Here is a 24851-nt window from a genome sequence, read left to right as displayed (position 1 = left end):
CGGCCTTTACTGCATGTTACCCCCCCCCCCCCCCCCCCCATCTCTCTCCCCATGTCAGCCTTCACAAAAAATGTAAAATAAAGGCGAAAGCCACAAAAAATACATTAAAAAAATTTGTGGGGAGGGAGGGAGCTTTACCTTCAGCAGAGTCCTCCTTCTGCTCCTGCATGTCAGACGACTCATCCTTGGTCTTCTGCTCCTCCTCTTCCTCCTGCTTCCTCTTCTGCTCCTCCTTCTTCTTCTTGCGTTTCTCCTTGCGCTTCTCCCGCTTGACGGCCAGGGCCTGCTTCTTGCTCTCCTCTCTGGACTGTTGACCCGACACACATTCAACACATGGTCAGGGTGAGCGGAACACATAGCAGGCCTACAAGCTCACTACGAGAAGCATTGTGACCGTATAAAGCTTATAGAGGAAATAGGGATTACGTTGATATATAGTATATAGATTTAAAAAAAAATGCACTTCTCAATTAGTTAATTAATAACAATAAAAGTCAACAAAATGCTAAATACCCCTAAAAACTAGTCCAGCTCAATGTTTTTTTGCAAGACACTGTTATGCAACACAGTATAAAACAGGGATTAAGTTGTTAATAAATGACCAAGTTGATACAGTATAATGTATTTATAAAATAAAAACAATGGAATGATGCAGCCCTAAAAGCCAGTCCAGGTCTCCATTGTTTTACCTTCTCCAGGTCCAGCTCCTTGAGCAGGATGCTAGCGTTCTTGTTGGCCTCGGCTGCCTGCTGGTCTTTGGCTTTGACGATGGTCTCCATGCACTGGTGGCACTTCTTCAACAGCTCCTGACACAGCAGGGAACCAGAGGTGGTTAATAGTGATGCTATTGTTAGCAATGCAATATTATTGGACATACCTATAATTATCGGTCATTACCATTTCTGAATTAAATCTAATTAGCGATGTCGTGATTGCATTCAATTTGAAAAATAAATAAAGTGCAATGCTAATGTTCCATACCTGGGGAGGTCAATTGCTCATGAATTTACATACATTTACAGACACCAACAGTTACTTTGGCAGGGAGCCAGTCAAAGTCCCCGTATGGTTTTTAAAACCTGGCATTATGTGTTCAGAATCAGAACATAATTATGTTTCTGCCCGACTTAGAAACCTAAATTAGCGCCCTCCTTGATCATACTACAGCATCACACAAAAGTATAAAAAGTGTCAGCCTACTGTCTGTCCCTTCAAAAATCAATAAAAGGCGTAAGCCGCAAAAAAATATCTAAAAAAAAAAAAAAAAAAAAAAAAGAAAATGTGTTAAAATGTGCCTCAAATCTTTCAGAAAATTGTCATGATTTAGAAAACATTTATTTAAAATTTCGACGTCAGGCCTGAATGGGTAAATACATAAAGGTGTCCCCTCCATCCTACCTTGTCAGCGATGGTGGCGATGTATCTCATGCACTCGATATCTGAAGGAAACTGGTTGACCTCCTTCACCAAGTACTGCACCACCTTCACGTGACCCTGGAAACGTTCAAAGTCCATTGATTAGACACGTCCGCAGAACCATGTTACAGCAATAACACTTCATCCCACTAGACAGCACCAAGAATCACAAGTCGGAATCACATGTTGGGACGGCAGCGCTCGTTTTCAATTAGCCTGACCCTCTAAGGTCAAGGCAAGTCGTCATTAATCCCGTCACAATCATGACAATTTAATTGACGATACATGTGCAACTAATGGCGTATGTCATGAATTACGGTTTCTTCCGTTAAGCACTTAAAAAGGTGCATTACAAATAATTTGTTTTTGCCTGGCAATGAAAATTGGAACATAGATATAAATAAAAATTACATTTCTAAATTACATTTCTATTTGCCTTAGGCTTTATAAACAAAATGTTCAAAGTGTAAATAAGACAAAGAACTTGCAAAAATAGTAGGGGTGGGACGATTCAGATTCACTTACCTCCGGGTGCGGATTCGATTTATATTGTGATTCTTAATCATATCGCGATTAGATTCGATATTGTGATTTTGTTGTTACTTTGCTTTTTGTTTTTATACGAGAACATTTAAAAACCTACACCACATCAAATGTTTATATTGTGTGTGTCCGGAGCGAACCTTGCGGAAGGCAGCCATGAGCGGGGTGATCTTGCGGTTATCGGCTGCATCCACGTCTGCGCTGTCGTGCACCAGGAGCTGGACCACGTCAAAATGGCCGCCGTTGGCCGCCAGCCAGAGAGGCGTGTTCCCTTTCTTGTTGCGCACGTCGATATGAGCACCCCTGGAAGGAGAAGAGCCGCTTATCAATGCTAGATATCACAAGTTTTCAAGTGTACTGTATACCCAGGTCTCTGCCATTGTTTTTTTACCACTGAGGGAGAATTAAAATTTGACCTGAAGATCAAACTTTGTGTCAAACCACAAACAGGATCAAGTCCAAAGTCTTGTCTAGCCTAGATGCAGGATCTAAATGTCTCAATAGAAGAGCAGAGACCAGTTATGTTGTATTAACATACTCTACCCATCTTAGTGTGTGCTTTTCATGAGTTTTTCTATGGACCTCCAGTCTGCATTCAATCATACAGATTGGACAAAATAGAAGATTTACTTTCATTCAGTATGAGTAGGAGTTCACATGAGTAAATGTATGCTGTACGTTCCACCCCTGATTCCAGACAAAGCAAGACAACATGCACCATGGTCCAGCACTCACCTGTTGATGAGCAACTCGCAGAACTTGTAGTGACCTTTATCGGCGGCGATGGTGAGCGCCGTGTCTCGAGACGAGGGGACAGGGGGAGCGTTGACGTCCGCCCCCTTGTCCAGCAGCACCCGGCCCACCTCTGCGTAGCCCCCTGACGCCGCCTCCATGAGAGGAGTGAGACCCGTCTGGTGGAGAGGAGAGGAGAACCATCCAATGATCAAAACCACAGATAAATAAATAGCAGGAAGACCGCGGATTGTTTCTCACCAACTCCACAATTTAAAAGCATTGAAGCAGAAGCACCTTCAGAGCGGCCTGATAATAAGCGAGGTACACATAAACACATCCATCAAATGCAGAGGGACAGTTTAGTGCCTCGCTCATAATATTATTTACATTAAAACTATAGGATACCAGGTAAACAATGAACCTAGCATCTGTCTAAATAACATGCAGGGGGGGGGGGAAACTAGGTCAAGTGCTCCGAGTTAAGGTATAATCTGAAGGAGTCTTCAGATAACGGCGCCAGACAATTTGGAGACGTTTTGTAGTGATCAACCATTGAGTCTGTCAAAAAAACTGCATGAATAGCTCAGATCTACAAGCTCACGATAGGCGACGATGCGACTAGAGATGCAACCGATCCGATATTATATCGGTATCGGCCTCCGACCCAGCTTAATGAATGTATCGGAGATCGGATTTGATGCCACCGATACACGCTCCGATACAGGAGGGGGACACGTGTTTAATGTTTACAGTCCGTCCTGCACAGACAGTGCAGTGAGCGAATCCAACCTCCAGTATGTACAGACTGCAAACAGACTATAGAAAAAAGCCCCACTAAGGTGCAATATGCAAGAGAATGGAATCACTTACAGACTTAACAGCAATAAAAGTATACATTTTACCCGTCGTCGCACGGATCAGTCAAGTCTCTGCATGCGCAGTTCAGTTGTGTGGTGGAGCCTATCATCTAGCTGCGTTCTGACATTGTTGATGAGATTGCTCTTGTAATCCATTCTTCTGCTATATATTTACTGCACACACGTGCTGTTTAGCGCTATGTGATTCAATCTTTGTAACTTTATTATTGCCATTGAAAAAAATGCTGCTGTGACGATGCTGATGATGAAGAATAAGCGCACGTCGTCGTCGCGGTAAAATCCGTCTTTATATAATTGGCTCAGTTATCAAACCATGACATTGTTGTCAGAAGCTCAAACACTGATTCAGATTGTAAGTGTAGTGCAATTCTTAAGACAAAGACAGAGTTTGCAAACTAAAGTAGCAACACAACACCAGCTAGCGCCATAACAAACGTCCTGAGGTATTTTCTTTCTCCCCGAGTTCTGTCGGTAAGGCTTAAGGCTTTTGTCACATGATAGCCCAGCTGATTCCCAGCATCGCATTAGGGGTAAAAAGGTACCACGTGTATATAGCAATAATAATAATTACTATTATTGTGGGCTCGCCACAGCGAGCACACAATAGCTATTGCCAGCCTATATTTATTCCGCTTCTTATGTTTCTTTATTCCACCCTTTTTTTTGGTACCTAACTACTTCCGCATACTTTATACTAGAAATTTAGTTCAAACTTCAAACTGTTCAGCTCTTTGCAGTTATTTATGCTCCAATTAGAATTTTTACAAAGTTTTATACTTTTTATACTTTTTAACTTTTTAACTTTTTTTTACATTCTTTATAGTGAGAGTCGATGGAAGAAAGGTCCCATTTTTCACAGTTAACTTTTTTGAGCTCTTATTACTCCGTCATACTTTCACTTTGAAACTTCATTCAAACTTTATAATGTTCATCTATCTTTGAACTTTAATTGGTGAAAAAGTTGTTTTGAAAAAGTTTATACTTTTTAAAATATTTAACTTTATTTATAGTTTTTTCCTCCCATTGACAATGTATGGGATTTATCTCTAAATCAACCTCACTTTTGCAGCCTCATTACTCTGGCATACTTTGTCGTAGAAATGTGATTTAAACTTTAGAAAGCTCACACGACTCTGGACTTTTTCGTGGTTCAAACCGTATTCGAATACGTTAAACGGTTTTTCCGAAATCGCAGTTCAATCGCAGGCCGTTTCGCCTAATTAGTGCCAACTTAGAGTGCGGGCTTTTTTCACTAGAGTGCGTAGAACAGAAAATCTTTCCTTGAAAATTTACCAAACAAATTGCCGTCCCGGCCAAAATATTCACTTTACACGCATGTCCTTTGGTCATTTTGTAGCCACACATGTCCTCTTTCACACAATGTGACCACCAAAACACAGAGACATACAGAATGTGAACTACGGCCTTTTAAGTGACACAAATACAGTCAATCTGCTCATTGACCTCAATTGTAAAATCCTTACGAGGAAATTATCGCGATGACAATTCTTAACTCGCTCTTATAACCACATTTTCGATCGTACCAACACCACAATCGCACATGGTGTACCTCAATATCTCAGGCCACTCACAGCGAAAAAATTATTTGCATTCGACTTTTACTTTTTGCGATAGAGCAATTTGTTCGGGCATAGTTTCCCCCCATTCAGAACCATTGTAAAATAAGAGATCAAGTTGCGCGCCACTTGTTTGTCTTTTACACTTCCACAGCTGAGACATATAAGGGCTTAATTACAGGGCTGAAATTAAAGTTACAAGATCTCAATGAGTTGCTCTGCGATACCTTGTGGGCTTGTAGGTCTGCTATTTGTGCAATTGGATGGCCTTTACACAGCTTTACACATGCACGCACGCACACACACACCCTGTCTTCCTATTGGCTGGCCTTTACACAGCTCTCGCAAGTGCACGCACGCACGCACGCACGCACGCACACACACACACACACACGTTTATAAAAAAATATTTTAAAAAAAAATAAAAAAAAATAAAAAAAATAAAAAAACTTAAAAAAAATAAAAAAAATAAAAAAAAATTAAAAAAATTAAAAAAAAATTAAAAAAATTAAAAAAAATGAAAAAATTGAAAAAAATGAAAAAAATGAAAACTTAAAAATATTTTTTTTTCTTTTTTACTTAAAAAGAAAAAACTTCAATTTTTTAGATTTTTTTTTTTTTTTTACATTTAAAGAAAAACTTTAAAAACACTTCTACAACTTCCACATACTTTATTCTGCTTAAACTATAGTTTTTACACATTTTCATACTTTTTTTAACTTTTACTTCAGCTTTAATGCATTTTCTACTTTTCTTTACAATATGCTACAGTCCCGAAATTTTGATTATAGATTTAGAACACCAATGGTAACACCATTACTCCGGTCCCCGAGTTTCAAACTTGACACGGCAATAACTTTATACAAAGCATTTTACGCGAGCCCACGCAGTTTCTACAGGAACTGCTTTCTAGTTGTGGGCTCGCCACAGCGAGCACACACTAGATATTGGCAGCCTATATTTATTCCGCTTATTCTTTATTCCGCCGTTTTTTTTGGCACCTAACTACTTCCACATACTTTATGCTAGAAATTTAGTTCAAACTTCAAACTGTTCAGCTCTTTGCAGTTATTTATGCTCCAATTAGAATTTTTACAAAGTTTTATACTTTTTATACTTTTTAACTTTTTAACTTTTTTTTACATTCTTTATAGTGAGAGTCGATGGAAGAAAGGTCCCATTTTTCACAGTTAACTTTTTTGAGCTCTTATTACTCCGTCATACTTTCACTTTGAAACTTCATTCAAACTTTATAATGTTCATCTATCTTTGAACTTTCATTGGTGAAAAAGTTGTTTTGAAAAAGTTTATACTTTTTAAAATATTTAACTTTATTTATAGTTTTTTCCTCCCATTGACAATGTATGGGATTTATCTCTAAATCAACCTCACTTTTGCAGCCTCATTACTCTGGCATACTTTGTCGTAGAAACGTGATTTAAACTTTAGAAAGCTCACACGACTCTGGACTTTTTCGTGGTTCAAACCGTATTCGAATACGTTAAACGGTTTTTCCGAAATCGCAGTTCAATCGCAGGCCGTTTCGCCTAATTAGTGCCAACTTAGAGTGCGGGCTTTTTTCACTAGAGTGCGTAGAACAGAAAATCTTTCCTTGAAAATTTACCAAACAAATTGCCGTCCCGGCCAAGATATTCACTTTACACGCATGTCCTTTGGTCATTTTGTAGCCACACATGTCCTCTTTCACACAATGTGACCACCAAAACACAGAGACATACAGAATGTGAACTACGGCCTTTTAAGTGACACAAATACAGTCAATCTGCTCATTGACCTCAATTGTAAAATCCTTACGAGGAAATTATCGCGATGACAATTCTTAACTCGCTCTTATAACCACATTTTCGATCGTACCAACACCACAATCGCACATGGTGTACCTCAATATCTCAGGCCACTCACAGCGAAAAAATTATTTGCATTCGACTTTTACTTTTTGCGATAGAGCAATTTGTTCGGGCATAGTTTCCCCCCATTCAGAACCATTGTAAAATAAGAGATCAAGTTGCGCGCCACTTGTTTGTCTTTTACACTTCCACAGCTGAGACATATAAGGGCTTAATTACAGGGCTGAAATTAAAGTTACAAGATCTCAATGAGTTGCTCTGCGATACCTTGTGGGCTTGTAGGTCTGCTATTTGTGCAATTGGATGGCCTTTACACAGATAGATCAGATAGAGATGAAAAAGTATTCTCAAAAAAGTATTTTCAAAAAAGTATTTTCAAAAGTATTTTCAAAAAAGTATTTTCAAAAAAGTATTTTCAAAAAATATTTTCAAAAAAATTAAAAAATTAAAAAAATTAAAAAAATTAAAAAAATTAAAAAAAATGAAAAAAATGAAAAAAAATGAAAAAAAATGAAAAAAATGAAAAAAATGAAAAAAATTGAAAAAAATGAAAAAAAATGAAAAAAATGAAAACTTAATTTTTTTTTTCTTTTTTACTTAAAAAGAAAAAACTTCAATTTTTTTGATTTTTTTTTTTTTTTTTACATTTAAAGAAAAAACTTTAAAAACACTTCTACAACTTCCACATACTTTATTCTGCTTAAACTATAGTTTTTACACATTTTCATACTTTTTTTAACTTTTACTTCAGCTTTAATGCATTTTCTACTTTTCTTTACAATATGCTACAGTCCCGAAATTTTGATTATAGATTTAGAACACCAATGGTAACACCATTACTCCGGTCCCCGAGTTTCAAACTTGACACGGCAATAACTTTACACAAAGCATTTTACGCGAGCCCACGCAGTTTCTACAGGAACTGCTTTCTAGTTATTATTATTATTAATAAACCATAGAATGAATTAACAGGTTACATGCAGGCATCACTTTAGGGGTAAAAATGTACCTTTGCACATAATAATAATCCATAGTATTAATTAACAGGTGGCCATTCCCTTAAGGTTTACAGGTTAAACAGTTCATATTCTTATTTTTACAGGTTAACACTTAACCATAAACATCCCCTCTTTGAATTTTTTTGTATTTATTTGTTTTGCTATGTAGACTACAGCAAATATCGGATCGGCAAATATCGGATATCGGGAAATTTCAAAATTAATATATCGGATCGGAATTGAAAAATCAGTATCGTTGCATCTCTAGATGCGACACGCCGTGAGCGACATCACAAGTGGCGCGTCCAGCAGACCGTCTCACCTTCGCGCGGTGTTCCACGTTGGCCTTGCGGTCCAGCAGCAGACTCACGACCTCGGCGCGCCCTTGGAAGCAGGCCAGGGTGAGAGCCGTGTTGCGGTTGGTCTCGATCTGGGCGTTGATGTCAGAGCCCATGTCCAGCAACAGCTTGACCGCCGGGACGTGGCCGTTCATGGCCGCCAGCATCAGAGGGGAGATGCCCAGCTTACTGCCAGTCCTGCGCACGCACAGAAAATAAATATGAAATAGATTAAATGAACGAAGAAAATATAAATGCTGTATATCTTTGATCCGTTACTGTGTACAGAGAACGCCAAGGAGGGTAGTAGAGGATTGTCTGGATCAGGTTGAGCACAGTCGGGTGTCATGACAGCATGTGACATGATCCGTTCAGTTTGACATAAGTACTGCATTAAAGTTTGAGGAAAATGTTAAAATGTGTCAAATACCAGTGGTTCTCAAACTTAATTTCAAAATCCCCCATAATTCTGATTGTGGAATCAAATGGACCCATAAGGGTTCATTTGGTGATCAGTGATTTAGCTGAAGGACAACACTTTGAGAAGCACTGTTCTATGCAGCTCGCCCTGTGGGAGCCAAGCAGTACAAATGGATAGGTGTCAATGTATCTTGCAAATAAGAGTACAAATATGGTCAAAGACCGTTGATCCATGAGCCTCTGTAAATACCTTACTCATTGCAGGAGTTTTTTTTTTTTTTTTTTTTATGGCTTTCGCCTTTATTTTATATTTTTTATGGAGGGACAGACAGTAGGCTGACAGGAAATGGGGGCGAGAGATGGGGGGATGACATGCAGTGAAGGCCGTTGGGATCGGGAGTCGAACCCGCGGCACACTGGCCATTACCAGCCAAGGTGCCTGGACCGCTGAGCCACGGCCCAGGCCTGCAGGAGTTATTTTAGCAAATTAAAAATGAATATGTTGCTGCTCACCTGGAGTTGATCTCAGCCCCGGCGTTGAGGAGGATCTTGATGATGTTGACGTAGCCTCCGGAGGCCGCCAGGCTCAGAGGCGTGTAGTCGGAGACGTTACGGTGTTCCTTATTGGCTCCCCGCAGCAACAACAACTCCACCACCTGACCGCACACAGCCACACACAAGACTTCATTAGCAAGACTTTCTGAGTGAGCTGCCGATGTTACTAGACCTGCTACACTACAGAATGGACGACATGACTTGGCCTGGAATCAAGACTGATTCGCTCAGTACAGTTGGCTTTTTTTTTTTTTTTTTTTACTTTGCTTGTCTGTCCGGGCGTTTCAACAACTCTCTCCCGTTTCCGAACGTCACCAGTTGCATAGGCATGTCATTGCTTATTGGATAGGGATCGACGAATCACAGTCACAGGCTAGACTTTTACACTGGAAGGCTCCGAAGTAAGAAAAAAAAAGACAAAGGCCACTGAACGGAGCAAATCATTCTGGATTCCAGGCTATGGATGGCTAGGCTTTTGCCTATAATTTCCTGGGCAAAAACAGGAGATGCCTAGTTGAAAGTGGTTTTACCTCCTGCCTTCCCCCAGAACAGGCCAGAGAGAGTGGGGTGTCTTTGGTTCTCTCCGACTGGGCCTCGATGTCACCCCCTTTGTCCAGAAGGACCTCGACCACACCAACATGGCCGGCGGTGGCAGCCAGGATCAGAGGGGTGAAACCTGAAAGGAGAAAATGACATAGCATTAGGTTTAGGCCGCTATGCAGCCTTCACACCTAGATTTTCCGGTTTCAACATAATCTAGTTTCAAATGTGCTTCAATCTCTTCATATATGTATACGTGGCGTCCGCGTCGTAACCCAAGACAAACAAGGTGTCCCAAAACTTGAAAATCCAAACCAGTAAACATTGAAACACAAAAGTCACATGACGTCACATGTTTTTGGACAAATCACACCGGTAAATGCGAAGGACCCACCAGCCAAATATGACATTTACAACAATCAAAAATGTTTTATCCCCAAGTCGTAATTTCCAGGTAATTCTAGCTGTCTAATTGTTTTCTAGTTAGACCCAATAGGATGGAGAAATAGCCTGAACTAGGCGGTTTACTTTTCTTCCTGCAGAAACAAAGATCTTTTAATGTTGGTGTTTATTACTAGAATTTTAGTATTTGCTGGGGTGGCAGCATTACAGCGGATTACATTACAGCAGATAGCAACACACCGAATTAAGTTAATAAAAAAAACCTGGTTGTATTATTGGAATTACCTCCAAGTCCTTGGAGATTGTCACAAGAACAAATACTGCAGTACAAGAGTCATTCTCTGCACAGGACTGAGGAACCCTTTTAGTGGTCGTTTCATTAAAGTGTAATACTGTCCTTCATCCTCACATCCATAAGGAATTTCAATGAGGTAGCTGTTGAACTGCACTGTAAGTTTAGTGATCTTTGTGATACTGTACAGTTGTGTCACAGAGGAACAAGCTATTCCTCCTGGTTCCACACCCCACTGAACAGGCGGCCAGATCAACCTGTAAAGGATGATCTGTCACTAGTGCAGTGACCGTATCGCACTGTCTGCAACCAGCCACGCCAGAGGCACCAAGTGCGTAGTTTTCTACCTTTCTTGTCCCGGTGTTCGATGTTGGCTCCTCGCGCGATGAGGACAGACACCAGCTCCTCGTGTCCCCCGGCGCAGGCCAGCGTTAACGCCGTGTCATGGTTACTCTCCGTCTGCGGGTGAGGAAAAACCAAACAAAACCAAACATTTGAATTCATTCAACGTGCGTGTACATACTGTACAAGCGTGTGTTCGTCTCTTGAAGCGTGTGCCGTGGTGTCGATGTCTGGAGGACTTACATGTGCGTCGATGTCAACGGAGGGGTAGAGGGGCAGGACGGCGGGGGGCGAGGCCATGTTGGTGGGCGTTTGCGAGGGCGGCTGGGACAGGGGCGTGGGAGACGTGGTAGTGTTCAACATGGGCACACGGTTGCTCACAGCTGCAACAGAGAAAAAACACCTTAAAAAACATGTATGTGTTTAGGGGCACAAAACCACAGACCGGTAGCTGACTGGATATAGCGGGTCATTGCCACTCTGCCCTCAGTTCCTTGTTTGTATACTATATGCTATCTAATACATTTTAAAAACTATAGTATATAGATAAGTGTTGTTTTTTTATTGACAATACAGTGCAGTACTTTTAAAACTTAAAAAAAAAAAAAACTCCAAACCAGATCAGACTTCAAACGGGTATGCATTTCTAAACCTAAGCACAATCCCCAACCACTAAACCTAACCCTTAAATGTCCAATACCAATCCTGAATCTTTTCCTAAATTGTATCCTTAACCCCGAACATGTCCGTTAACCACAAAGACAACATTTCTCCTCTGGGGTCCCTACACGGTCGATTTCTCATATTCTATACTATACGTTGCGGGGCTGACTGACCTGCCATGATGTCATCCAGCGTGTCTGTGAGCGTCTGTGCGGGCGTAGCCACCATGAGTCCGTCCGGGGTGGCCTGCTGCTGGCCCAGCATGCCCGGTCCTAACCCGGCCAACTGCTGACCCGGCACCTGCTGCTGCCCCAGCATCTGCTGCCCCGCCAGTACCATCTGCAGCTCGGGGCTGGTGCTTCCCGGGTATTCTGCGGGGTTGTAGGGGTCCGGTAGGGGCTGGATGGGGACGAAGGCGGTCTGGAGAGGCAGGGGAGGAGGCTGCTGCTGCAGCAGCAGCGACTGGGGCGACGGGGGAAGAGGCTGCAGCGTTTGGGGCGACGGGGGAAGAGGCGGCTGCTGTCCGTCTCTGTACAGGATGGTGTCCACCTGAGGCAGCTTGGCGTAGTCCACGTCTTCGCCTTCCAACTCCTCCTCTTCCTCCTCCTCCTCCGAGCCCTCCTCCTCCTCTTCCTCGTCGTCTTCCTCATCGTCCTCCTCCTCTTCTTCCTCCTGAAGGGTGCGGAAGCAAGATTCAACTATAGCATCTTTTGTTTGTTTCGTTTGTACATTTGTTCTATTTCTCCCAATTTAGTTATCGTGCCAAATGGCAATCAGGCCTACACTACACTGTACATTTCTGTGTGTTCATTTAACTCGGAGAGTTTATAAATGTACGGGTCCATTTGGACCCCTGGTTGTCCCTGCCCGGACCCTTCTTTCAGAACCAGTGCTCTAGCATAGTCCCTCAATAATCTCTAGTCTCTTCTGATAAGCATGACATGAAGGCTGCTTCTTTTCACTCAACAGCGAGGAGTTTCACCAGGAGGATGTAACGCGTGTGGAGGAACACGCCATCCCTCCCAGATACACACCCCACTGAACAGGATCGTCGCCGTGCAGTGCAGTCGACCTCCCAGTAGCCAATGGTGTTCATATGGACTCCCAGCCAGGCCTGAGGCACCACGGAGGATTTCCAAACGCCTCCTGAATGATTCCCTCTTAACGAGATTCCTATAGGGGGTTCCAAATGGACACTTACAGGTCTATAACTCTAAGTGTGTACAAATTGAACTAAAACAATTGACCCTTACGGGCCAAAATCCCATTTGTACACTCTCAGAGTTATGGTGGTTAAAAAGAAGTTTGAGAACCACCGGTATTGTAATTGTATACCAGACGTGAAGTCCACATACCAGCTCTGACAGTGTGATAAACCGGTCCCGGAAACGGTTCCAATAGTGAAGGAACCGATTCCGTTTGCTCAATGCTGGATCCGGTTCCTCTGGTTCGGGATCCCAACCCGAATTGGAACAACTTTTTTCCCACAATTTCCTGAAAAGTAACTGTTTTGGACATACAAGTACACTCAGTAGTCAATTATTAAAGCAAAATAAAATCTCACAACTGATAACATTTTGTATGGTGTGACTAGCGCCGTTATGTAAAATATGTAAAATATTTTAGTAATATTGACACTGCTGTTCTACATGCTGGCAACCAGGTGAAGAACTCACCTGTGGCTTTAACCTTTGCTTTTATGAAATATCCAAACATATTGCTAGTTTGACCATTTCAAATGCTCTAATCTTTAAGAAAACACTAATAGCTTATCTACATGCTCTCGATGCGTCTGCGATGCATTGAGAGCCTGTAGATCGGCTATTCTCGCTGCACAACATGCGTTCATAGAAGACACGGCTGATTTCAGTCATTGAAATCAGCCGTGGCGACCGACGAGTACTTCACCTCGTCCCCTTCCTCTCCCGGCTGCTCCTCCTCCTGTCCGACGCAGTCTCTGTGTTGCGCCTCCTCGTCCGTGTCGGAGCCGGGGGCGTGTGTTAGGGCCCCCGGCACGGTGGGGAGGGCCCCCAGGGTGCCGGGCCCCGGGCCGGGCCCCTGACCCGCCTCCTGCTCCTCCTTCAGGCCCTTGGCCTCCATGTACTCTTTGGTGAACTGCTGCTGCGTCTTCAGCTGCAGCTGACGCTCCACCTTCTGCAGCTCCTTTAAGATCTTCTTTTTCTTCTGCACCTTCAAGACAGACGCAAAACACTTTAGCGTTTATCGGATTGCCAGAGTGACATCACGTTAGAGATTTGTTGAGACGTCATCACCGTGGTCGGGCAGAAACCTTGTATGTCCAAAGTTCAGCTTTGTTTTTTTATTATTGCCCTAGTTCATTGTACAAGAGTGTCACACAAAAGTAGTGAAAATAGTAGATCTACAAGCTCAAAACGTGTTGTGTCTCGCGATGTGAGCTTGTAGAATAGCTATTTACGGTTTTGGACATACAATGTTTCCACCCGAAAGTGAGGATATTCTATTTACAACTTGATCAAAATGTGAATGCTCATCTTTGTGCATCTTTCATCAACACGATTTTACCATAAGAACAAAGTTTAATAGGCGACAACTTCGGTGACATCTTCTAGATGATTATGAAGTCAATAACAATTCATAGATGAAAAGAAGCCTTAATAGACAAACTCTGAGCACAACATTCCGATATGGTCTATGATATGGTCTATAAGGGTGAAAAGACCCTTTGTGTCCTCATTTTTTCCCCCGGACACAAACGGGTTCCATTTTGACACTTTTCAGAATTATATTATGTGCAGAGCCTACCGATGGCCTCACCTGCTCCTCTCTGCTCTTCTTCAGCTCCTCTATCTTGTCTTTGGTGAGCGGCTCCCCCTGGATGAGCTCCAGCGACTGCAGCTGGGCCTTCTCGATGGCACTGATCCTCTGGCCCAGCTCGTTCAGCTTGCCCTCCGTCTCCTCCACGATGCACTCCAGAGGCTGGCACAGGTGGAAGGGCGGCAGGGGCTCCACCTCGGGGCCTCGACCCGCCGATGTGGGACTGCCGCTGGGCTGGAGGGCCGCTTGCCTCTGTTTGGATGGACCTTTGAGAGTGGACAGAGAGGAGGATAACGGCAAATGTATCGTTATCTTCTGGATGGCAGAGTCGACACCACAACTATAGTGAACGATAGCTATGGTTCTCTACAGTGCTTGCCCTTAAGGCAAACCAGCACTGTGATAATGTTTGTTCATTTCATTTGTATTGCAATATTGTCAATTGTACACAATGTTCCTGTGTTTTGATTTGAACTGAATAAAATATACTAATATTAAATGCAGGATTTATTTTTTAAATGAAAAGAAAAAAATCTATTTAAATAATTTTGTGAAGTTGTCACCTTTGCTGGCGACAGGTGGGGGCGTGGAGATGTTTGAAGGGGCGCGGTCTGGCTCCTGAGGGGGCACCACCATGGCGAGAGCTTGGAATGGGACACGAGGAACCTGCGGGAGAACAAGCGAGCCATGTCAGTTCTGGAACTTTACACATGCTAAATACTTGGGGTTGTCTTCAGGTGAACTGAAGACTGATGGTGTACTTCAAACACAATCAGTCTATGTTCTGCAAAGACTGTGGCGGTGCTGACAAACACTGACTAGAGGTCTGTTTAACCATTCATTTTCTTCAAAAAGATCTACTAGCTCACAATGCGACACATTGGAAGCTAGTAGACGGCAATTCGTCGCACAACATAGTATATCGAGATTAAATGGTTAAGACGATGGAAAGACATCTTCTAGACTGGGCGCCACTCTGGCCAAACGTCTGTGGCATTTTCTAACGGTCTGAGACGCAAGGTCTTGCAGCCCGGGCCGTCGGCCAACATCAAGGGTTCCCTGCTTACCTGAGAGGCGTCTTGCGAGGGAGGCGTCAGCTGGGACAGGTCGGGAGCGGGGACAGACAGGACGTTGTTGGGGTAGTCTAGCAGGTAGGACACCACGTTGGTGTGTCCTCCCTTAGCAGCTTCGATCAGCATGGTCGAACCATCCTAACAAGACACACATATGGATGCTTTACAAATGCAGGTACATTATAATAATAGTACTACTATATATTGTAAACATAAAACATCCCAAAATATAAAAAGACATTTACTATTTAGTTTTTTGTAATCAAAAGCCAATTAACAACTATATCCACATCAGTATTCCTGCATGAGTGCGTGCATTCATGCATGCGTTACCTTGAGTCTGTGTGTAGGATCTGCCCCGTGCGCCAGCAGTAGCTCCACCACAGCCAGATGTCCGCCAGCGCAGGCCAGAGACACCACGGTGTGGTCATTATTAGCTGTCGCTCTGTTCACGTTAGCACCTGGACAGGACGGGTCAAACACGCGTATTCATTAAGACTTTGAGTCATTGGTCATGGAAACTACAATCACTTACTCCAAAGATAAATACTAATCAGCAGTAAATCATTTTGGCCGGTTGTCTTACATTTGTAAGATATAATAAATATGGCTGTCCTGTGGTCAGGTTATGGACCACAGGATCTATTTAAGGGCATTCCACTGTCAAAACGGACAAAATCACCAGATAATAACTGATGTGTAGTAGTTTTAGTGTATGAATCGACAAAAAGAAAAATCATGGCCTCTCACTTCCGAAAATATTTTAAACTTGCATGACTGCATTTGACGCAAATAAGTGTTTTGAGTTAGTCAAACATTTTAACAGATAGGGGACCTGTCAAGACCAATACATTTCCAATGATTCTCTGTAAAAAAAAAAAGAGAATTTGTTTGATTCCCTTCGTATCAAATCAACATGTTGAGTCAACGGCGCACAACACCTGGTTGGACCTGACAGCACCCCTAGGCATTGTGTCAAAGTGTGCTTAAGCGAGCCAAGCAGGTTTCCACCTTGCATTGTTGCCTCCAGTGAATGGGTGAATATAATGCACATCGTAAGGCATTTTAGACAAAGGGAAAGGCGCTATAGAAATGCATTTAACTGACCTTTACTGATGAGGAACTGTACAGTACAGAGGTGGCCCGCCCTGGCAGCCTTCATTAGGGGAGTCCTCCCCCCTTCCGACTCGTGTTCCTGGGGAAATCACGACAACACGCTCAATTAGGGTGACAAAAGCCCATTTCAGAAACCACAAAGAAAGCGAGACGATGTGTGTTATTGTTGAGTAATGCCCAACTCAAGTATAAGTTGAGTTTGATGCGTACCAGGTTGGCTCCAGCCTGCAGTAGCACGTCCGCCACGTCCGTGTGCCCGTTTTCACACGCGTACGTCAGTGCTGTGTCTCCCGTCGCCGTGGTGGCGTGGACATTTGCCCCTGAACAGGAACAAGTGAGTGGTTAGGAATAATAATTGTGTGCCACACAAAAAGGGGGCCAAAATCCAACGCAAAAATTGAGGACGGATAGCACTGTACAATGCAAGATAACAATTTGAATGCCTTCAAAAAGCTATGTTTTTACATTTTTACACAAAATGAACAATTAGCTTAAAATCTTAAGAAGAACTCTTCCTCAGGCAGCAATGCGTTCTTGTACTTGAAACGTTTCGCTGACACTTTTACGTTTATTCGTCTGCCTAAACAGAAAGTTGGCTGTTCAAAGACTGTTGGAAGGCATTAAAACTATACTTTTACATTGTACAGTGGTCTTCCTCCTCAATAGCTTTTGCATAGGAATAATTATGGTCACAGAAATCTCTTGCTTGTTGCCATGCATACGTTAGGTCTCTCTCTCTCTCTGCGCTCACCTGCAGCGAGCAGGTACTTGACCAGCTCCAAGTGACCCTCCTGTGCAGCCTCCATGAGGGGAGTGGAGCAGCCCAGCTCGATGTCGGCGCCGGCTTTGATGAGGAAGTCGGCCACCTCCAAGAAGCCTCCGCAGCACGCCAGTGTCAACGCTGTCTCCTGCGTCTCCTCTGTCTGGGCGTTTATGTTAGCACCTGGACAACCAAGCGGAGGGAGTTATTTCTGGATTTGTTACGATTCAAGGTTTGATAGAACTAGACATGGGCTGCTAAGTGATGTCGTGAGAATGTACTGCCATCTATTTGTTGGGAATAATATATATATTTAAAATGTTTATTAAAATATTTTACAATAACGTGACCAAAATGCGGATGAAAATGTATTGGGAAATTAGTGTATACTGATATAGTAAATTTCAATATAATGCATAACCTTCTGCATTGTTGCAATTTATATAGGAATAATAAATCGTCACGAAATCCCACAGTACACCTAGACTTGTCTTATGGCACACCGTTTGGAAACAAAGTCATGTACAGTGTATGCACTGCACAGCAAAATAAAGACATCTTCCTGTGCAAGCTACTCGTTATCCATTACGTCAGTTCAGTTCCCAAGTCACAACCTAAAACCATGATGAAAAGTCTGTTTAGATTGTGTTCTACATATTGCCATATTGCCAAACCACTGTGAAACAGTTTGACTAATATTCTCTGCTCAAAGAAGTCTGTGGGAAAAGATTTTGTCTCCATTATTAGACTCAGACAAAGAAAGAAACTGGGAGACCAACAGTGTATTTATAGTGGAGACAGAATGTGTCAAGAATTAACCATAAACCACCCCACATACATTATGTACATTACTGGTTCAAATCAATAGCCTACAATTAGCCTAACTGAGGCAAAGCCTGCAAGTTATTAGCGACATACTCAACCATTTTGTCTGACCCAAGGCATTTACAGCAGCTTGCCAAACTTTTTACTGGTGACTAGAGGCTTTGTTTCACAACAGCATCTCCATGTTTTTAGACTACCTTCTGAGCTGGATTGCAACACTGATGAAAACAGACAGTTTCTCCAATAGCAAGAGTCACAATGACTCTGCTTGGAAAGGTGCCTAGAGGTCCATCAATCAACCAGCCCCCTCTTTATTTGTCTCGACACCAAACTGTCTTAAAGATAATATGCAGATAATATCTGGCCAAGTGCCATTACCACCCAGTGATGTCTGTGCCAAACATAACAAGGTTTGGCATAGCCAGACAGACCATATGGTCCTTGTAAGGACAAGAGTTTGACTTTGAATCCAACTCCTGTCATGTCTGTCAGCGCGCCTAGTAAGAGTCCCGTGTTCAATAATTAGGCATGAAAATGTCTGCTCAAGCCAAGCAGTCAAACATTCCTCCACCCCATTTCACCTATGTTGAATACACCGCCCCACACCACTCAGCTGGCCCAGAGTTGTAAAACGGCCCCCGTGGAGCAGATCGTGGAAAGATAAGAGACCCAAACAAATGCCTATAATTTCAATAATAATACAATAACAATTGCTATCGTTTGCAGGCTGATGTACATCTAGTGGTTTTGATGGAACCCAGTGTGACTGCCTGGGGATCAGCGTGTTCTCTGGTTGATGAATGATAGGAAAATAGCAACATATGAACTAAGGTAAAGTTCAGACAAATTAAAGAGTCCAGTTCACTTCACCACCAGCGGAGTGAGTCCCTCTGAGTGGTGAGTCAGAATGACGTCACACACTGCAGTGCTGGCTCTTCTTCAGTTTCCAGTGTTTCAGGGAGGAACCATTGTTTTCAGGATTTTATTTTAAAAACTGAATGCATAACTGAATAGGATACTGAACTGAATGTATACTGAAGCAGTGTAAGAAGAATAATATGCAACCTTTTGTTTTTTGTTATACTAGAGAAACTCTAATCCCTTGAACCCTTTTCCCTGCATTCAAGTTTTGACTACTTGCTCGTTAAGACATGCCATGATGCATGCATTCAGAGCGTATAGTTGCCATACTACTCAAGCTTGTAATTTTGCGTAAGAGTTGCTCGGGCGTATAAATAAAAATAGACTGCGTGTACACTAGTGCTGTTAGCTCCCATTGTTTATTTCCATCAAGGATCTTAATCAGGATGATGGGACTATTTTGTATTGTTATGGTGATCTTCCGATTGTCCTGCACCTGTTAACCAGAGTTCGTGTTCTACGTTCCTTCTTTATTGCTCAGGTTTAAAACCACAGATATATATTTGTCATGTGAATTATATGAACATAAATGGCATGTATAAGATTATTGTACCAGTTGAAATGTCACTGTCAGAAAAACAAACATTTTTAAGAATCTTCTTAAAGTGCAGCAGAGCTACAAGAGCACAATGCATCCATTGTGCTCAAAGGGTATGCTATTTTCATGGTCCTCATGGGTGTTTTTTTAAAGATTTTTTAAGTCTATGGGGGTCTACTGGGACCCCTAGTAGTCTAGGTGTGGTGAGAGTTCCTTACCTTGAGCCAGCAGCAGTGCCACCATCTCCTCATGGCCCTCTCTGGCTGCCTCCATCAGGGGAGTGTAGCCCTCATCATTCACCTGCACGCAAAACACAAGCACCAGCATGGTTGAACACGAGCAAAACACAACATGTGTAAACTCTGAAAGTCTATAACTCTGTGTTATAGACCCATACAGGTCCATTTTGGTTCCATTTGTACACTCTCAGTTTCAGTGGTCTTTGAAATTGAAAGGTTTAATGGTAAATGGTAAATGGTGCATTTATATAGAGCCTTTATCCAAGGCGCTTTACAGAGATGGTGCATTACATTCACCCATTCACACACATCACACACCGATGCTGGAGGAAACCATGCAAGGCACCAACCTGCACATCAGGAGCAATTAGGGGTTCAGAGTCTTACTCAAGGACACTTCGACACCAACTCTGGGGGAGCCCGGGTTCGAACTGGCATCCGGTCACTCTACCCCTGAGCCACTGCCGCCCCAAAGGTTATAGCCATGTCCTCCTCCCACAACCACCAACTAACAGAAGTATATTAATGATAGAAATATGTCTGAATGTTCAAAGGCCAACTGCAAATGCTGTAGGCGCAACAAAAAAGACCATTCATTTTAATATTCCTCCAGTTCTTACGCATAGGCAAGCTGACCAATGCAAATGCGCCTTTGTAGGAGAGTAAATTCAGCTGCACAATATAGCTAGGCTTACTTAATGTCCACATACAAGCTCTGACAGTGTGATAAAAACAGAAACGTCCGTTCTCCTACCTCTTCCAGGTTGGCTCCTCGTTCTATGAGCAGGGCAGCCAGCTCCACGTGGCCCCCACAGGCTGCCAGGGTGAGGGGCGACTCGAAGGAGTCGGCCGGCATGTTGACCTGCGCGCCGCTGTCCAACAGCAGTCGCGCCACTTCCACATGGCCGTCCTGGGACAGCGGAGAGAGAGACACAATGGAGGGGAGAGGTAAGCACCTGATGGTTGGGGAACGCGTGCCACGCTTCCGGGCCTGTCGCCGTTACATTCAACTTGACGATTATTTGTCGTACAAATAATTGCAATTAAAGATTTTAATGTTTTTCTTTTTTGAAGGTGGTCTCCCTGCTCTTCCATTGAGAAATGTAGATCCTGCGGTCAGGTGAGGCCACTAGTGGTTGACAACAGGTATTGCATGAAGCTCAAAGCCTACTGCCCGAACGGGTCTTCCATTTTAGCTCAGCGGTAGAAATTGCGATGCTCAACCTGATTTTGATTGCAGCTTAAACACCGGAGCGGATATGTTGCTCGGTAGACGTGAGGACTTAAAATCAATAAACGGCAGTAATCCATTGTTTTTGCCGGTCTAATATCAGAAGCAGTACTGCTTCCAAAAACATAAGACACCGCCGGCCGAGATAGCGCAACAGTACTACACAAAAGGATTAAGGTTACAACATATTATACGTAGAGTTTAACCTAGTGTGAGTTTAAATCGGTGCTTGTTATTCCCCAAAAGGCTTCCCTTGAGTACATATCGTGGAACAAAACCGTCTCTTATGACAACCTTGACGCCCAATTAGAGCAGCGAGTCTCCAGACTATCCACCATAAGGCAGGAAGGTAGGGTGGAGAGATGGAGGGGTGGAGAATGATTAGAGATGCACTATGCTGGCTGAAATTAAAATCTACGTTTTCTGGCTTACAATTGACACGATTCTTAAATACATGAATGATGTTAATTTTATACTAAATCTAAAGCACTCTAACTCAAATCCAATGAATATACTAAAATGTCTAATATATGCAAAAACATATCTCAGTGTGTAATCGGTTCACAAGCAAAGGCTTCTAGGCCCTAATGTAGTATACACAAATACGTACAGGACAAAATATGGCAAAGCTCCGCGAAATAATTCTTCCCAATGTCAGGATTGGTTCAACTGTGTCACCCCGTTCCCATTATCAGCAGAATCTGCTGACAGCGGGACTTCTATCTGCAAAAACCTGATGAAGGTCAGTGTGACCAAAACCTGTTCCGACTACAATAAAGACAGCGTGTTCCTTTTTCCTCAAACCATTCTCTCCCGCCATACGTATACAGTCGACTGCCGTGGGCTTCAAATTTACTTTAATCTACTCTGCTATTTCATGTAGCCTGCGTCTCAGCGGGTGGTTGCAGTCACATTAGCGTAGCGCGTTGGGGCCGCTCGTCGCCCAAACGCTGATAACAGGCTTTTCTGATTCAAATTGCACACGACAGTGAATGATCACCGTTGAATAGAGGAAGGAAGCGCTGCCGCGGTCCTTTGTTTGTTGAACTGAATACAGGTGCTCGTTGGCGAGGTTTAGGACCCTGACGAAGGCTTATAGCCCAAACGCGTTGGTCCTTTCTTTTTAAATGATCTTTGCCATGCCATAAAGAAATAATAAAGGCTTTTTCACTTGAACAAAGTGCCTTGGACCCTCTTCTTTATCTTAACCCATTCTGACCTGAGATCAGATTCTAAAAATGTCTTCTACATCCTGACAGTTTTATGAAAAAGCTATGTTTCTATGTCAGTCGCTCTTCAATTTTCAAAAATAGCAGACCTACAAGCTCATAGCGCGCCACTCGATGGCGCGCTATGAGCTTGTAGATCTGCTATTTTGCAATAGCTAAAGCATAGCATGCTAACACCAAAAGGGGTTCCCGCCCCAAAATGGGTTTAATGAATGATCACCCTGAACGTGTGTGTTGAAACTTGAGGGTGATGCTCACCATGCAAGCCTCCATCAGCGCTGTGTGCATCTCGTCCGTTTTATGCTCCTGGTCTGCCCCAGCCTCCAACAGAAAGCGCACCATATCCAAATGACCTGGAAAAAATGTCCCGTGTTACATTTTGGTTTTGGAACCCTGTACTGACAGGACACCGATAAAAAGCAAGATTTTAGATGGCACATGTTCTCAATAGGGGGTAACATTTCTAACATAACATTTCTCGTGGAATTCAAGGAAATGTAAATATTACTGAACATATTTCTTAGGTCCAGTCATAATCTGCGATTTGTGAAACAGCATGAAACTATGCTGTTGCTCTTACTGTACTACATACAGAAAAACAGAAATTGCAGATAGTATGTATGCATGAATGCTAGTTTTAATAATTAATAGCCAATCTACAAGCTTTTCTCGGCACGTGACATGCTTCCACAGAAGACATGGCGACTTCCACGGAATCCAGACGACTGAAATCGGTGCCGAGAACTTTAATCCAGGGGTTCTGACCTTTGTAACAGGCGAGCGTGAGCGCACTCTCCTTGAACTCGTTGGAGTGTGTGTTGATGCCGGCGCCAAACTCCAGCAGCACCCGGGCCACTTCCACGTGGCCCGCGCTGGCCGCCTCCATCAGGGGCGTGTGTCCGTTCTCGTTGTGGTCCTCGATGTTGGCTCCCTCTTTGAGCAGTACCTTCACCACGTCCACGAAGCCACCCGCGCACGCATACGTTAGAGCTGTGTTACCTGGAGGAGGACAGCAGGGGGGGGCGTTATCACATTATAGATTCTATATCACGCATACGTTAGAGCTGTGTTACCTGGAGGAGGACAGGAGCACATTATCTATAGATTCTATATCAGTGGCTTTCAAACGATATTTTGGCATCATTTGATAAGATTTGGTTCAGATAAAAAGAAAAACGTTATCTATATGGATAAAACAAAAGTATTTCCTTTAGAGGTGCAACAGTAAACGAGGTAGTGCTAGAGCACCTGGCCTTTTTCTTCTTTTTTTATCACACCCGTGTGAACTGAGTGGTGCAACTCCGTGTGGTGGCCCCCGGTGGGTCCCCGGAATTCCAGACCCACAGGAACGCGCCCAGGGTGCCAGCGAGCCAACCCGTGTCCGAAACGGTCGAGAAATGACAGAGTTACTGTGTGGGGGAATTAGCATTTAGCAGACACCTCTCTCTCCCCCCTCCCCCTCTCCCTCTCTCTCTCTCTCTAATTAGCAGGCAACAGTGCAACACTATCTCTCTCTCTCTCTGTTTCTAGCACCACTTTTGCCCCTACTGGTAAACATTGGGACATAGTCACTTAGGTTAGGACATAGCTGTTCCTTGGAGTGGTTGCACCACTCAAAAATAAATTTAAACAGGTTTTGGGTCACCCTTGGTAGCCGGAAAAGAGCCCAATAGTTTGCGTTGTGCATTGAGGTTTCACCTGTGGACGACTGCGAGTTGACGTCTGCCCCGTGGACCAGCAGCAGTTTGACGATGTCCACGTAGCCTCCACTGGCTGCAGCCATCAAGGGCGTTATGTCACCTTTGATGCCCCGATCCTCCACGTTGGCATGCATGGCCAACAACACCTAGGAACACCAAAAGAACAGCATGACAGGTTGGAGGAGGAGTAGTGACATTTATTCACATGGGTGGTAATTTAGGCATTTAAACTGGCAGAGTGGCAGTGAATGAGTGAATACATATAGAGCTTTAATTTGAACAACAGATTACAGAATGGAAACATAAGGGGCTTTTTTGCAAGATAAACTTACCCCACACTGGGTGTAAATTGTGCACGGAACAGCGACTGTTCGGCTCTGACAGGGATTATCTTAGCTTTGAGAAATGGCTGTGCTGGGCACTAACAGGACAACAACCTTATCAACAACAGTTTATTGGGCCATGTTTCCAATACGCTTCAATGTTGTTTATTGAAGAGGAGCTCCTGTCACAAAGCTCTCAAAGTTCTTTAGCAAAGGCTGATGTCTGCCTTTCAGTGGCCTTGCTACATTTGTTGGGTTTACCAGATTTTGTTAGCACTGCTCACGTAGCATCATTTGCATATGGTCTTGCGTCACAATAATATTTTTTTCAGTTCAGTTTTAATATCTTTCCTTGTTCATTTCCCCCACACAAAGTATTTCCAAACAAACCAGGGGTAAAAGTGCAGCAATAGAGCGAGTCAAAAACCAGTTAAATCACACACACACACATTGTTAAAGGTTAAAGGTCTTCGTCAGGCCAAATCCCAATCTGTGATTCGTTAAAGTGCATCCCCACACTAGCGCTCTGTTTG

General features: G+C 43.2%; 1 protein-coding gene across 18 annotated transcripts in view; it reads right to left on the bottom strand.

Moving 5' to 3' along the window:
• The window catches only part of ankhd1 (ankyrin repeat and KH domain containing 1), a 55986-nt gene that overhangs the window by 15000 nt on the left and 16135 nt on the right, over positions 1-24851 (bottom strand). For 4 of the 18 annotated variants that reach the window (XM_083786033.1, XM_083786027.1, XM_083786036.1 and 1 more), the window contains exons 5-29: positions 23994-24141; positions 23061-23294; positions 22554-22648; positions 20590-20745; positions 19815-19896; positions 17304-17495; positions 16763-16872; positions 16544-16631; positions 15770-15897; positions 15431-15574; positions 14927-15029; positions 14364-14629; positions 13476-13757; positions 12923-13072; positions 11741-12239; positions 11148-11287; positions 10910-11021; positions 9859-10004; positions 9287-9429; positions 8338-8551; positions 2695-2870; positions 2100-2262; positions 1399-1494; positions 690-806; positions 139-307 (exon numbers count right to left, since the gene is read on the bottom strand). In XM_083786033.1, coding sequence (XP_083642159.1) covers positions 139-307; positions 690-806; positions 1399-1494; positions 2100-2262; positions 2695-2870; positions 8338-8551; positions 9287-9429; positions 9859-10004; positions 10910-11021; positions 11148-11287; positions 11741-12239; positions 12923-13072; positions 13476-13757; positions 14364-14629; positions 14927-15029; positions 15431-15574; positions 15770-15897; positions 16544-16631; positions 16763-16872; positions 17304-17495; positions 19815-19896; positions 20590-20745; positions 22554-22648; positions 23061-23294; positions 23994-24141 — 4153 coding nt within the window. Of the gene's footprint in view, positions 1-138; positions 308-689; positions 807-1398; positions 1495-2099; positions 2263-2694; positions 2871-8337; positions 8552-9286; positions 9430-9858; positions 10005-10909; positions 11022-11147; positions 11288-11740; positions 12240-12922; positions 13073-13475; positions 13758-14351; positions 14630-14926; positions 15030-15430; positions 15575-15769; positions 15898-16543; positions 16632-16762; positions 16873-17303; positions 17496-19814; positions 19897-20589; positions 20754-22553; positions 22649-23060; positions 23295-23993; positions 24142-24851 lie in introns of all 18 variants that reach the window. The other 14 variants (XM_083786020.1, XM_083786022.1, XM_083786032.1 and 11 more) reach the window with 7 other exon arrangements.

The sequence above is a fragment of the Protomyctophum parallelum genome (assembly GCF_964188405.1).
Source record: "Protomyctophum parallelum genome assembly, chromosome: 16".
Taxonomy (NCBI): Eukaryota; Metazoa; Chordata; class Actinopteri; order Myctophiformes; family Myctophidae; genus Protomyctophum; species Protomyctophum parallelum.
Note: the sequence above shows the minus strand (reverse complement) of the source record. Positions and strands in the feature narration are given on the sequence as shown.